The following is a 14,309-nucleotide window of genomic DNA, read 5'->3' on the forward strand; positions in this document are numbered from 1 at the left end:
GGTTGGTTAAAAGGAACGTTAAATGAATGTAAAGTGAGACACGCCGGTTCAGTCTGAGACACCCACAAGCCGGATACTCAAATGAAACAAGTTTGGGATTTGATGTGGGAAAAGATGAATTACGTGAGAAGTGAAATAATCTAGAGTAAGAAAAGGCCCAAAATGGAAGGGACGGGAACATTAATGAGTCTATTTTTCTGGAGAAATCCAATATTGGACACAGGGTGTTTGAAACAATCCTGAGACAGAACATTACTGTCCAGCTCAGGGACAGGGTTATACAGAGCAGCAGGAACAATGACTGAGGGCCAGAATGAACATGTTCAGTGCCCAATGGGGGCCCAGTAAATCCTGTCCCAGTCACTGAGGTGGTCTTGGGTATTTACCCAGCATTCCCCGCGACGGAGGACGTGCCGAGCCCAGACTACAGAGACCCAGTGCGCAGGTGCGAGACCGAGCTGTGTTTGGAGCATGCGCGGTGCGTGTAATGGCGGTAAGGACATGGTGAACATCTGTTCCGCAAAACAGTCCATTCTCCGCGGGGCGGAGGGGAGTAAAGGACCAGCGGGGAGCCGGGGAGGCTTCATAAACAACCGGTGCCCGCCGGAAGCCCGGAATAACAACCGGAATATCGGCGGCTGCAGCCTCGAGGCTTTCTCCCGGTCACAGGCCCAGGGTAACGGCGGCCATCTTAGTACAGGAAGGCAGGGTCAGTCCTCCGCCATCTTGGTTTAGTGAGCAGCAAAGCGCATGCGCGGCCATCTTGGTAAAGTAACCGCTGAGTTCCTTTGCTCAGATTCTGATAAAAGTAAATTGATTTTTACAGATTGAATTAACACAGAGAGCTGCGCATGCGCGGTTCAGCCCACCCCCCTGTGTCATTCCCAGTGAGCAGAATAGCACATGCACCCTCCCCTGCCCCAGCCCTGCCTGGGATCACCATTCACTCAGTGAGTGGAAGAAGGTGGTTTAAAACAGCCGGGATTGGAGACACCACGACCCCAGGGTAAGGCTCAGAGATCAGCATTGAGTCCGGGGGGAGTTCAGGGGGAGTCGGGGGCTGTGTGTAAGGGGCAGAGTGGACCAAGAACCAGTCTCAGAGCGTGGTGTGAGTGGGGGAAGGGAGAGGCCATTCTCGGGCTGTGTCTGGACAGTGTGTGTCCAGGGTAAGGGAGACAGAATGGTCAGAATCCGCTATTTATAACCTGCTGCTTTCTCTCTCCACACCAGGAGTGAACGTTCCTGGTTTTGTTCCCTCGGGGGCTGTGTGTAAGAGGCAGAGTGGAGCAGGAAATAGTTCCGGGACATGGTGTGAGTGGGGGAAGGTGGAGGCCATTCTCGGGCTGTGTGTGGACAGTGTAAGGTAACAGAGAAAGTAAACCAGTCGCTCTTTCAAATCATTGCTGCTTTCTTTCCCCAAATCAGTAGTGAATGTTCCTGATTCAGTTCCAATCTCACCGTGTCTGTTGTTCTTGGACAGTGAGCAGTGGAAACACAGTCTGACAGTGAGGATGTGGGGAATTTCACAAAGTGCATCTATTGCAGGTACCAGGAGAGGAGAGTGGGAGAAGATATTTTAAAGACGCGTTATATTTCGGTGTACTGAGTTCCCCAAAACCGTGTTGCTGATGATCGAGAGATACATTGTCACTCCCTCAGATACATCGTATTGTCCCCCGAATCCATATCTTAGAACTAATAATGTTCTCGTATTATTATTCTCACAGCAAAATTCTTCAACCAGCCAGAACAAATTAGATCTTTCCTCCACCCAGAATACAAGGAACAGTGCAGGCAGCTCCTTCTCACACACAGTAAGTAGATTATCACTCACAGAGCGCAGACACACAGAACTGGCCTCAATCCTATTGTCACAGACAGCAGAAGCTGTCAGTCCCACAGTGATCCGAAGTGGCAGAGTTACATTGTGAATCTTACAGCCACATGGAGCAGTAGAATCACATGCTGTTTCACCATTGAAACAGATCACACTGACAGGTACATTAAACACACACACTCACTTGCCAGAAACTGGCAGGTAGAGAATAAAACACAATCAACTGTCAGAAAAAATGTCAAACAGAAAGTATAAACCACACTCGCATATCAGAAGCTGATGGGTACAGAGCAAAAGCCATATTCATGTTTCAGAATCTGACGGATTCAGTATTTAAACCCCCCGAACATACCAGAAGATGACAGGTGCAGAATAAAACCTACATTCCCGTATCACAGACTGACAAATACAATATACAACACACACCCACATATATGAAAGTGACAGTAACAGAATAAAATCCCCACTTACATACCAGAGAGTGACAGGTAAAGTGTAAATCCCATGGGCACATATCGGAAAACTGAAAGGCAGTAAGTAAAATTGTTACTTGCATCGCAGGAACTGATAGGGGCAGAGTAAAACCCACACATACACATCTGAACAATGACATGGAGAACGCATACTCTTCACTCACATATCAGAGAAATACAGGTAAAAATTAAAATTGATTCTCATGTTCACATACCAGAGACTGGCAAATACAGATTAAACTCAGACTACCTCAGCAGAAACTGAGAGGCACAGATTAAACCTCAATACACACCAAAACTTGACAATTACAGAAAAATACACACACTTGCATATCAGAGACTGAGTGATACAGTATAAAACCCACACTCACATATCAGAGACTGAGAGATACAGTATAAAACCCACACTCACATATCAGAGACTGAGTGATACAGTATAAAACCCATACTCACATATCAGAGACTGAGATATAGTATAAAACCCATACTCACATATCAGAGACTGAGTGATACAGTATAAAACCCACACTCACATATGAGAGACTGAGAGATACAGTATAAAACCCATACTCACATATCAGAGACTGAGTGATACAGTATAAAACCCACACTCACATATCAGAGACTGAGTGATACAGTATAAAACCCATACTCACATATCAGAGACTGAGTGATACAGTATAAAACCCACACTCACATATCAGAGACTGAGAGATACAGTATAAAACCCATACTCACATATCAGAGGCTGACATCTTAAAATCCATATTCCCTTAACATAAATTGACATACAGTGACATGCCCAGACTCACGTACCAGTAATTGACAGGTACAGGGTAAAGATCTCTCATTCATTCCAGAAACTAACAGGTACAAAGTAAAGTCCACTCACAATTAAACAGAAACTGGCAGCTATAGAGTAAGGCCCACAATCACAGATCAGAACTTGACAGGTACAGAATAAAACCCAGGCTCCAATAACAGAAATGGAGAGATACAGATAAAGGCCCACACTCACATACCAGAGACAGATAGATACAGAGTAAAACTCAGACTCATTTACCAGAGACCGACAGATTCAGCAGAAAACTCACCTCCATAACACAAATTGACAGTTCGAAAGTAAAACCAATACTCTATCAGGAATTGGTGGTACACAGTAAAACAATACTAACATATTGGAGAATGTCGGGTATGGAGTGGAGCTAACGTTCACATAACAGAAATGGACAGATACAGCGCAGAACACACTCAAACACCAAGAATGGAAAGAGACATCGAAAATAGGTGCAGGAGTAGGCCATTCGGCCCTTCGTGCCTGCACCACCATTCAATCTGATCATGCAACTTCAGTACCTCACTCCCGCTTTCTCTCTATACCCACTGATCCCCTTAGCCGTAAGGGCCACATCTAACTCACTCTTGAATATATCCAACGAACTGGACTCCACAACTTTCTGTGGTAGAGAATTGCACAGGTTTACCATTCTCTGGGTGAAAAAGTTTCTCCTCATTTCAGTCCGATATGGCTTATCCCTTATCCTTAGACTGTGACCCTGATTCTGGACTTCCCCAACATCAGGAACATTCTTCCTGCCTCTAACCTGTCCAGTCTCGTCATTATTTTATATGTATCTATGAGATCCCCTCTCATTCTTCTAAATTCCAGTGAGTGTAAGCCTAGCTGATCCAGTCTTTCTTCATATGTCAGTCCTGCCATCCCGGGAATTAGTCTGGTGAACCTTCGCTGCACTCCCTCAATAGCAAGCAAGTCCTTGCTCAGATTAATAGACCAAGACTGCACACAATACTCAAGGTGTGGCCTCACCAAGGCCCTGTACAACTGCAGTAACACCTCCCTGCTCCTATACTCAAACCCCCTCGCTATGAAGGACAGCATGCCAGTTGCTTGCTGGCACAATGCCAATTGTGTTGGGGAAATTGATGGGATTGAAGGCCGATAAATCCCCAGGGCCTGATGGACTGCATCCTAGAGTACTTAAGGAGGTGGCCTTGGAAATAGCGGATGCATTGACAGTCATTTTCCAACATTCCATTGACTCTGGATCAGTTCCTATGGAGTGGAGGGTAGCCAATGTAAACCCACTTTTTAAAAAAGGAGGGAGAGACAAAACAGGGAATTATAGACCGGTCAGCCTGACCTCAGTCGTGGGTAAAATGAGGGAATCAATTATTAAGGATGTCATAGCAGTGCATCTGGAAAATGGTGACATGATAGGTCCAAGTCAGCATGGATTTGTGAAAGGGAAATCATGCTTGACAAATCTTCTGGAATTTTTTGAGGATGTTTCCAGTAAAGTGGACAAAGGAGAACCAGTTGATGTGGTATATTTGGACTTTCAGAAGGCTTTCGACAAGGTCCCACACAAGAGATTAATGTGCAAAGTTAAAGCACATGGGATTGGGGGTAGTGTGCTGACGTGGATTGAGAACTGGTTGTCAGACAGGAAGCAAAGAGTAGGAGTAAACGGGTACTTTTCAGAATGGCAGGCAGTGACTAGTGGAGTGCCGCAAGGTTCTGTGCTGGGGCCCCAGCTGTTTACATTGTACATTAATGATTTAGACGAGGGGATTAAATGCAGTATCTCCAAATTTGCGGATGATACTAAGTTGGGTGGCAGTGTGAGCTGCGAGGAGGATGCTATTAGGCTGCAGAGTGACTTGGATAGGTTAGGTGAGTGGGCAAATGCATGGCAGATGAAGTATAATGTGGATAAATGTGAGGTTATCCACTTTGGTGGTAAAAACAGAGAGACAGACTATTATCTGAATGGTGACAGATTAGGAAAAGGGAAGGTGCAACGAGACCTGGGTGTCATGGTACATCAGTCATTGAAGGTTAGCATGCAGGTACAGCAGGCGGTTAAGAAAGCAAATGGCATGTTGGCCTTCATAGCGAGGGGATTTGAATACAGGGGCAGGGAGGTGTTGCTACAGTTGTACAGGGCCTTGGTGAGGCCACACCTGGAGTATTGTGTACAGTTTTGGTCTCCTAACTTGAGGAAGGACATTCTTGCTATTGAGGGAGTGCAGCGAAGGTTCACCAGACTGATTCCCGGGATGGCGGGACTGACCTATCAAGAAAGATTGGATCAACTGGGCTTGTATTCACTGGAGTTCAGAAGAATGAGAGGGGACCTCATAGAAACGTTTAAAATTCTGACGGGTTTAGACAGGTTAGATGCAGAAAGAATGTTCCCAATGTTGGGGAAGTCCAGAACCAGGGGTCACAGTCTGAGGATAAGGGGTAAGCCATTTAGGACCGAGATGAGGAGAAACTTCTTCACCCAGAGAGTGGTGAACCTGTGGAATTCTCTACCACAGAAAGTAGTTGAGGCCAATTCACTAAATATATTCAAAAGGGAGTGAGATGAAGTCCTTACTACTCGGGGGATCAAGGGTTATGGCGAGAAAGCAGGAAGGGGGTACTGAAGTTTCATGTTCAGCCATGAACTCATTGAATGGCGGTGCAGGCTAGAAGGGCTGAATGGCCTACTCCTGCACCTATTTTCTATGTTTCTATGTTTCTATGCTTTCTTTACTACCTGCTGGACCTGCATGCCTACCTTCAGTGACTTGATGTACCATGACACCCAGGTCTATTTGCACCTTCCATTTTACTAATCTCTCACCATTCAGATAATCTGCCTTCCTGTTTTTGCCACCAAAATGGATAACCTCACAATAATCCACATTATACTGCATCTGCCATGCAATTGCCCATTCACCTAACCTGTCCAAGTCACTCTGCAGCCTCTTAGCATCCTACTCACAGCTCACACTGCCACCCAGCTTAGTGTCATCTGCAAACTTGGAGATATTACCTTCAATTCCATCGTCTAAATCATTAATATATATTGTAAATAGTTGGGATCAATGCACTGAACCTTGCAGCAACCCACGAGTCACTGCCTGCCATTCTGAAAAAGACCCGTTTATTCCGACTCTTTGCTTCCTGTCTGCCAACCGGTTCTCTATCCATGTCAATACATTACCCCCAATACCATGTGCTTTAATTTTGCACACTAATCCCTTGTGTGGGACCTTGTCAAAAGTCTTTTGAAATTCCAAATACACCACATCCACTGGTTCTCCCTTATCCACTCTACTAGTTACATCCTCAAAACACTCTCGAAGATTTGTCAAGCATGAATTCCTTTTCATAAATCCATGCTGACTTGGACCGATCCTGTCACTGCTTTCCAAATGATCTGCTATTACATCTTTAATAATTGATTCCAGCATTTTCCCCACACCGATGTCAGGCAAACCGGTCTATAATTCCCTGTTTTCTCTCCCCCTCCTTTTTTTAAAAAGAGGGGTTACATTAGCTACCCTCCAATCCATAGGTACTGATCCATAGTCCATGAAATTCAGGAAAATTACCACCAATGCATCTTCTATTTCTAGGGTCATTTCTTTAACTACTCTGGGATGCAGACTATCAGACCCTGGGGATTTATCGGCCTTCAGTTCCACCAGTTTCCCAACAACCATTTCCTGACTAATAAGGACTTCCCTCAGTTCCTCCTTCCTGTTAGACCCTCGGTCCCCTAGTAATTTTGGGAGGTTATTCGTGTCTTCCTTCGTGAAGACAGAACCAAACTATTTGTTCAATTGATCTGTCATTTCCTTGTTACCTATTATGAATTCACCTGATTCTGACTGCAAGGGACCATGTTTGTCTTCATCAATCTTTTTCTCTTCACATATCTATAGAAGCTTTTGCAGTCAGTTTTTATGTTCCCTGCAAGCTTATTCTCATACTCTATTTTCCCCCTCCTAATTAGACCCTTTGTCCTCCTCTGCTGAATTCTAAATTTCTCCCAGTCCTCAGGTTTGCTGCTTTTTCTGGCCAATTTATATGCCTCTTCCTTGGATTTAACACTGTCCCTAATTTCTCTTGTTAGCCACGGTTGAGCCACCTTTTCGGTTTCATTTTTATGCCAGACAGGGATGTACAATAGTTGTAATTCATCCATGTGATCTTTAAATGTCTGCCATTGCCTATCCACCGTCAACCCTTTAAGTATCATTCGCCAGTTTATCCCAGCCAAATCACGTGTCATACCATTGAAGTTTCCTTTAAGTTCAGGACCCTAGTCTCTGAGTTAACTGTGTCACTCTCCAGCTTAATGAAGAATTCTACCATATTATAGTCACTCTTCCCCAAGGGGCCACGCATGACCAGATTGCTAATTAATCCTCTCTCGTTACACAAGACCCAGTCTAGGATGGCCTGCTCTCCAGTTGGTTCCTCAACATATTGGTCTAGAAAATCATCCCTGAGGCACTCCAGAAAAACCTCCTCCACAGTATTGCTAAGTTTGGTTAGCCCAATCAATATCGAGGTTAAGGTTACCCATGATAACTGCTGTACGCTTATTGCACGCATGCCTAATTTCCTGTTTGATGCCATCCCCAACCTCCCTACTACTGTTTAGTGGTCTGTACATAACCCCAACTAACGTTTTCTGCACTTTGGTGTTTCGCAGCTCTACCCATATAGATTCCACATTATCCCAGCTAATGTCCTACCTTACTATTGCATTGACCTCCTCTTTAACCATGAACACTATCCCACCTCCTTTTCCTTTCTGGCTATCCTTCCTGAATATTGAATTCCCCTGGATGTTATGTTCCCAGCCTTGGTTACCCTGGAGCCATGTCTCAGTAATCCCAATTACATCATATCCGTTAACAGTTATCTGTGCAGTTAATTCGTCCACCTTATTACGAATGCTTCTCGCTTTGAGACTCAGAGCTTTCAGGCTTGTTTTTTTTAAACACTCTTATTGTTGTAATGTGGCCCTTTTTGTTACAGAATGAAACCCACAGACAATTACCAGAAATTGACAGGTACTGGATAAAACCCATGCTCTCGTATCAGAAACTAACATACAGAGTAAAACCCTCATCCACATACCAGAGATGGACAGATACAGAATCAAATCCACACTCCCATACCAGACACCCACTATATAAGAAAATAAGAACATAAGAAATAGGAGCAGGAGTAGGCATACGGCCCCTCGAGCCTGCTCCACCATTTAATACGATCATGGCTGATCCGATTATGGACTCAGGACCACTTCCCTGCCCGCTCCCCATAACCCCTTATTCCCTTATCAGTTAAGACAATGTCTATCTCTGTCTTAAATATATTCAATGTCCCAGCTTCCACAGGTTTCTGAGGCAGCGAATTCCACAGGTTTATAACCCTCTGAGAGAAGAAATTCCTCATCCTCTCAGTTTTAAATGGGGGCCCCTTATTCTAAGATTATGCCCCCTAGTTGTAGTCTCCCCGATCAGTGAAAACATCCTCTCTGCTACCACCTTATCAAGCCCCCTCATTATCTTATACGTTTTGATAAATCACCTCTCATTCGTTCTTCTGAATTCAATGAGTAGAGGCCCAACCTCCTCAATCTTTTCTCATAAGTCAACCCCCTCATCTCCGGAATCAACCTCGTGAACTTTCTCTCAACTTCCTCCAAAGCAAGTATATCCTTTTATAAATATGGAAACCAAAACTGCACGCAGTATTCAAGGTGTGGTCTCACCAATAACTTTATAACTGTAGCAAGACTTCCCTGTTTTTATACTCCAACCCCTTTGCAATAAAGGCCAAGATTCAGTTGGCCTTCCTGATCACCTGCTATACCTGCATACCAACCTTTTGTGTTTCATGCACAAGTACCCCCAGGTCCCGCTGTACTGCAGCACTTTGCAATCTTTCTCAATTTAAATAATAACTTGCTCTTTGATTTTTTTTCTGCCATAATGCATGACCTCACACTTTCCAACATTATACTCCATCTGCCAAATTTTTGCGCACTCACTTAGCCTGTCTGTGTCCTTTTGCAGATTATTTGTGTCCTCCTCACACATTGCTTTTCCTCCCATCTTTATTTCGCCAGCAAACAGCAAACTCTCTGTTGTCTGTTAGTTAGCCAAACCTCGATCCATGCTAATATATTACCCCCAGCCCGTGAACTTTTATCTTGTGCAGTAATCTTTTATATGGCACCTTGTCAAATGCCTTCTGGGTGTCCAAATACACCACACCCACTTTATCCACCCTGTTCATTACATGCTCAAAGAATTCCAGCAAATTTGTCAAACTTAACTTCCCCTTCATAAATCCATGCCGACTCTGCCTGACCGAATTATGCTTTTCCAAATGGCGTGCTAATGCTTCTTTAAGAATGAACTCTTCAACATTTTCCTATCCACAGATGTTAGGCGAACTGGTCTATAGTTTCCTGCTTTTTGTCTGCCTCCTTTTTAACCGAGTGCGGTTCTCAGTCCCCGGGCAAGGCCGAGTGTGGCTCTCGGTCCCCGGGCAACACCGAGTGCGGCTCTCAGTCCCCGGGCAATACCGAGTGTGGCTCTCAGTCCCCGGGCAACACCGAGTGCGGCTCTCAGTCCCCGGGCAACACCGAGTGCGGCTCTCAGTCCCCGGGCAACACCGAGTGTGGCTCTTGGTCCCCGGGAAACACCGAGTGTGGCTCTCAGTCCCCGGGCAACACCGAGTGCGGCTCTCAGTCCCCGGGCAATACCGAGTGTGGCTCTCAGTCCCCGGGCAACACCGAGTGCGGCTCTCAGTCCCCGGGCAACACCGAGTGCGGCTCTCAGTCCCCGGGCAACACCGAGTGTGGCTCTCAGTCCCCGGGCAACACCGAGTGTGGCTCTCGGTCCCCGGGAAACACCGAGTGTGGCTCTCGGTCCCCGGACAACACCGAGTGCGGCTCTCGGTCCCCGGGCAACACCGAGTGAGGCTCTCGGTCCCCGGACAACACCGAGTGTGGCTCTCGGTCCCCGGACAACACCGAGTGTGGCTCTCGGTCCCCGGACAACACCGAGTGTGGCTCTCGGTCCCCGGACAACACCGAGTGTGGCTCTCGGTCCCCGGACAACACCGAGTGCGGCTCTCGGTCCCCGGGCAACACCGAGTGTGGCTCCCGGTCCCCGGGCAACACCGAGTGCGGCTCTCGGTCCCCGGGCAACACCGAGTGTGGCTCTCAGTCCCCGGGCAACACCGAGTGTGGCTCTCAGTCCCCGGGCAACACCGAGTGTGGCTCTCAGTCCCCGGACAACACCGAGTGCGGCTCTCGGTCCCCGGGCAATACCGAGTGTGGCTCTCGGTCCCCGGGTTCTCTTCTCTGAAGGACAGTACTGACCCAGATGTGTTATTACGACAATCCGGCAGCTTTCATGGTCACTTTTTTCTGGTGCCGGCCCCACAAATGACCAGATTCATTAAGCTCCATTTCACAACCTGCCTTTGTGTTTTTGTGGGTTCTCTCTCACACTCCCTTTTCCTGTTTGAAATTCACTTTACAGGCTGTAAAAAGGGGAGGATTTGTAGACTGGAAGCTCAAACAAACATCAACTCAAGATCTTGCAGTCACTCGGTACATCGGGACTGGAATATCATCAGCTTTTGACCATGGAAGCAGAAGGCACTGTTCACAGTGGGGAGAAACGGTACACGTGCTCTGTGTGTGGACAAGGCTTCTGTCAATCGTCCAACCTGGAGAGACACAAGTGCAGTCACACTGGGGAGAAACTGTGTAAATGTGGGGATTGTGGGAAACGTTTCAACTACCCGTCCCAGCTGGAAACACATCGGCGAGTTCACACTGGGGAGAGGCCGTTCACCTGCTCCAACTGTGGGTTGGGATTCACTGCATCATCCAACCTGCTGAAACACCAGCGAGTTCACACTGGGGAGAGGCCGTTCACCTGCTCCGACTGTGGGAAGGGATTCACTACATCATCCCAACTGCTGAAACACCAGCGAGGTCACACTGGGGAGAGGCCGTTCACCTGCTCCGACTGTGGGAAGGGATTCACTGCATCATACAACCTGCTGATACACCAGCGAGTTCACACTGGGGAGAGGCCATTCACCTGCTCCGACTGTGGGAAGGGATTCACTGCATCATCCAACCTGCTGACACACCAGCGAGTTCACAAGTGAACGCAGGGGTTGGATTCTGCTGTTAATCGCATTCTGGACTGCATTGACTTCATTTTGATAGTTGGGGTTTATAACTCCTGTAACGCTGATGTTAATAAATCCTGTAACTGGAAAGGGGTTTAATATTTGGGATACAGACATATAAATTAGTGTTGCTTTAAACACATTGCTGTGGTTTTTTGTCTTTCCCACCTGAGGGTTTAGCATCACCTGGCTGGAGTTGAGAAAGGACAATCTATGGGGAGGATCTTACAGGGGGAAACAGAACTTCAGCCTGGACACAGTCCTTCAGGGACACACTGAGATCACCTCATTCTTCTGAACTCCAATGTGTATAGGCCCAACCTACTCAACCTATCGTCATAAGTCAATCCCATCAACTCCGGAATCTGCAGCAGACATGAGCAAGGACCTGAGGCTTATTAAAAGACACATATTTCATTTCAGACAAGGTTACCCTGGGAGAAATGTTCAATTAGAACATGAGAACATAAGAAATAGGAGCTGGAGTAGGCCATTTGGCCCCTCGGGCCTGCTCCGCCATTCAATAAGGTCATGGCTGATCTGATCATGGACTCAGTTCCACTTCCCTGCCCACTCCCCAGAAGCCTTTACTCACTTATCGCTCAAACATCTCTCTATCTCCGCCTTAAATATATTCAAAGACCCAGCCTCCACAGCTCTCCTGGACAGAGAATTCCACAGATTTACCACCCTCAGAGAAGAAATTCCTCATCTCAGTTTTAATTGGGTGGCCCCTTATTTTAAGACTATGTCCCCTAGTTTTAGTTTCCCATATAAATGGAAATATCCTCTCTGCATCCACCTTGTCGAGCCCCCTCATTATCTTATGTTTCGATAAAATCACCTCTCATTCTTCTGAACTCCAATGTGCTCAGGCCCAACCTATTCAAGCTATCTTCATAAGTAAATTCCCTCATCTCCTGAATCAACCTCGTGAACCTTCTCTGAACTGCCTCCAATGCAGGTATATCCTTCCTTAAATACGGAGACCAAGATACGGAGTTCATTAAAGGCAAAATGCCAATCAAACCAGTAGCACACTGGCACCTTAACAGTGTCTCATTGGCCTACAGGCTTTTCTTAAATAGATTTGCTGAGTGGATATAAACTTAAACCAGGTTTACAGGCGTGATGCTCTATTCACATATTGAGGGTAGAAGAGATGCTGTGGGGTCCATGCTAAGTCCAGTAGCTGAAAGTGATTAACAGACTGGGTTTTGTGTTTACTGATCCCAGGCGTGTTACCAATACCAGCAAAATCGAAGCCCATGGAATAACGGGGACAGTGGCAGCATGGATATGAAAGTGGCTAAGTGACACACACAGAGTAGTGGTGATTGGTTGTTTTTCAGACTGGAGGAAGTGGTGTTCCCCAGGGGTCGGTATTGGGGCCACTGCTTTTTTTTTAATCTATATTAATGACCTAGACTTGGGTGTACAGGGCACAATTTCCAAATCTACAGCTCACACAAACCTTGGAAGTGCAGTGAACAGTGAGGAGGATGGTGATAGACTTCAGAAAGACATAGACAGGCTGGTGGAATGGGCAGATGTGGCAGATGAAACTTAACGGAGAAAAGTTTAAAAGTGATACATTTTGGGAGGAAGAAAGAGGAGAGTAAATATAAACTAAAGGGGTGCATGAACAGAGAGACCCAGGAGTATATGTGCACCAATCACTGAAGGTGGCAGCACTGGTTGAGAAAGTGGTTACAAAAACTTAAGGGACCCTTGGCTTCATGAATAGAGGTATAGAGTACAGAAGTGTGGATATTATGTTGAACCTGCATAAAACTCTGGTTCGGCCTCAACTGGAGTATTGTGTGCAGTTCTGGGTCATCATCATCATCATAGGCAGTCCCTCGGATCGAGGAAGACATGTTTCCATTCTAAAAATGAGTCCTTAGATGGCTGAACAGTCCAAAACGAGAGCCACAGTCCCTGTCACAGGTGGGATAGATAGTCGTTGAGGGAAGGGGTGGGTGGGACAGGTTTGCCGCACATTCTTTCTGATGCCTGCGGTTGATTTCTGCACGCTCTCAGCGATGAAACTCGAGGTGCTCAGCGCCCTCCCGGATGATCTTCCTCCACTTAGGGCGGTCTTTAGCCAGGGACTCCCAGGTGTCACTGGGGATGTTGCACTTTATCAGGGAGACTTTGCGGGTGTCCTTGTAACGTTTCCTCTGCTACACCTTTGGCTCATTTGCTGTGAAGGAGTTCTGAGTGGAGTGTTTGCTTTGGGAGTCTCATGTCTGGCATGCTGACAATGTGGCCTGCCCAGCGGAGCTGATCAAATGTGGTCAGTGCTTCAATGCTGGGGATGTTGGCCTGGTCGACGACGCTAACGTTGGTGCGTCTGTCCTCCCAGGGAATTTGCAGGATATTGCGGAGAAATCGTTGGTGGTATTTCTCCAGCGACTTGAGGTGTCTACTGTACATAGTCCATGTCTCTGAGCCATACAGGAGGGTGGGTATTACTACAGCCCTGTAGACCATGAGTTGGGTGCTGGGGGTGAGATACCTGCTGTGCATAGTCCATGTATCTGAGCCATACTGGAGGTGGGTATTACTACAGCCCTGTAGACCATGAGCTGGGTGCTGGGGGTGAGGTACCTACTGTACATAGTCCATGTCTCTGAGCCATACAGGAGCGTGGGTATTACTACAGCCCTGTAGACCATGAGCTGGGTGCTGGGGGTGAGATACCTACTGGACATAGTCCATGTATCTGAGCCATAGAGGAGGTGGGTATTATTACAGCCCTGTAGACCATGAGCTGGGTGCTGGGGGTGAGGTACCTACTGTACATAGTCCATGTCTCTGAGCCATACAGGAGGGTGGGTATTACTACAGCCCTGTAGACCATGAGCTGGGTGCTGGGGGTGATATACCTATTGTATATAGTCCATGTCTCTGAGCCATACAGGAGGGTGGGTATTACTACAGCCCTGTAGACCATGAGCTGGGT

General features: G+C 46.7%; 1 protein-coding gene across 3 annotated transcripts; it reads left to right on the plus strand.

The window, feature by feature from the left end:
* The first annotated feature begins 517 nt into the window (after positions 1–517).
* LOC139256881 (zinc finger protein 239-like) lies at positions 518–11,483 on the plus strand. 3 transcript variants are annotated; one of them, XM_070874346.1, is made up of 3 exons: positions 518–709; positions 1,728–1,814; positions 10,678–11,483. In XM_070874346.1, the coding sequence occupies exon 3, from the start codon at positions 10,784–10,786 to the stop codon at positions 11,315–11,317; it is 534 nt and encodes a 177-aa protein (XP_070730447.1). In that variant the 5' UTR covers positions 518–709; positions 1,728–1,814; positions 10,678–10,783; the 3' UTR covers positions 11,318–11,483. The 3 variants fall into 3 exon arrangements, with proteins under 3 accessions (XP_070730447.1, XP_070730448.1, XP_070730449.1); XM_070874347.1 differs by lacking the exon at positions 518–709 and adding an exon at positions 870–1,006; XM_070874348.1 differs by lacking the exons at positions 518–709; positions 1,728–1,814 and adding an exon at positions 870–1,006.
* The last annotated feature ends 2,826 nt before the right edge of the window (positions 11,484–14,309 follow it).

The sequence above is a fragment of the Pristiophorus japonicus genome, unplaced genomic scaffold (genome assembly GCF_044704955.1).
Source record: "Pristiophorus japonicus isolate sPriJap1 unplaced genomic scaffold, sPriJap1.hap1 HAP1_SCAFFOLD_79, whole genome shotgun sequence".
In the NCBI taxonomy this organism is placed as follows: Eukaryota; Metazoa; Chordata; class Chondrichthyes; family Pristiophoridae; genus Pristiophorus; species Pristiophorus japonicus.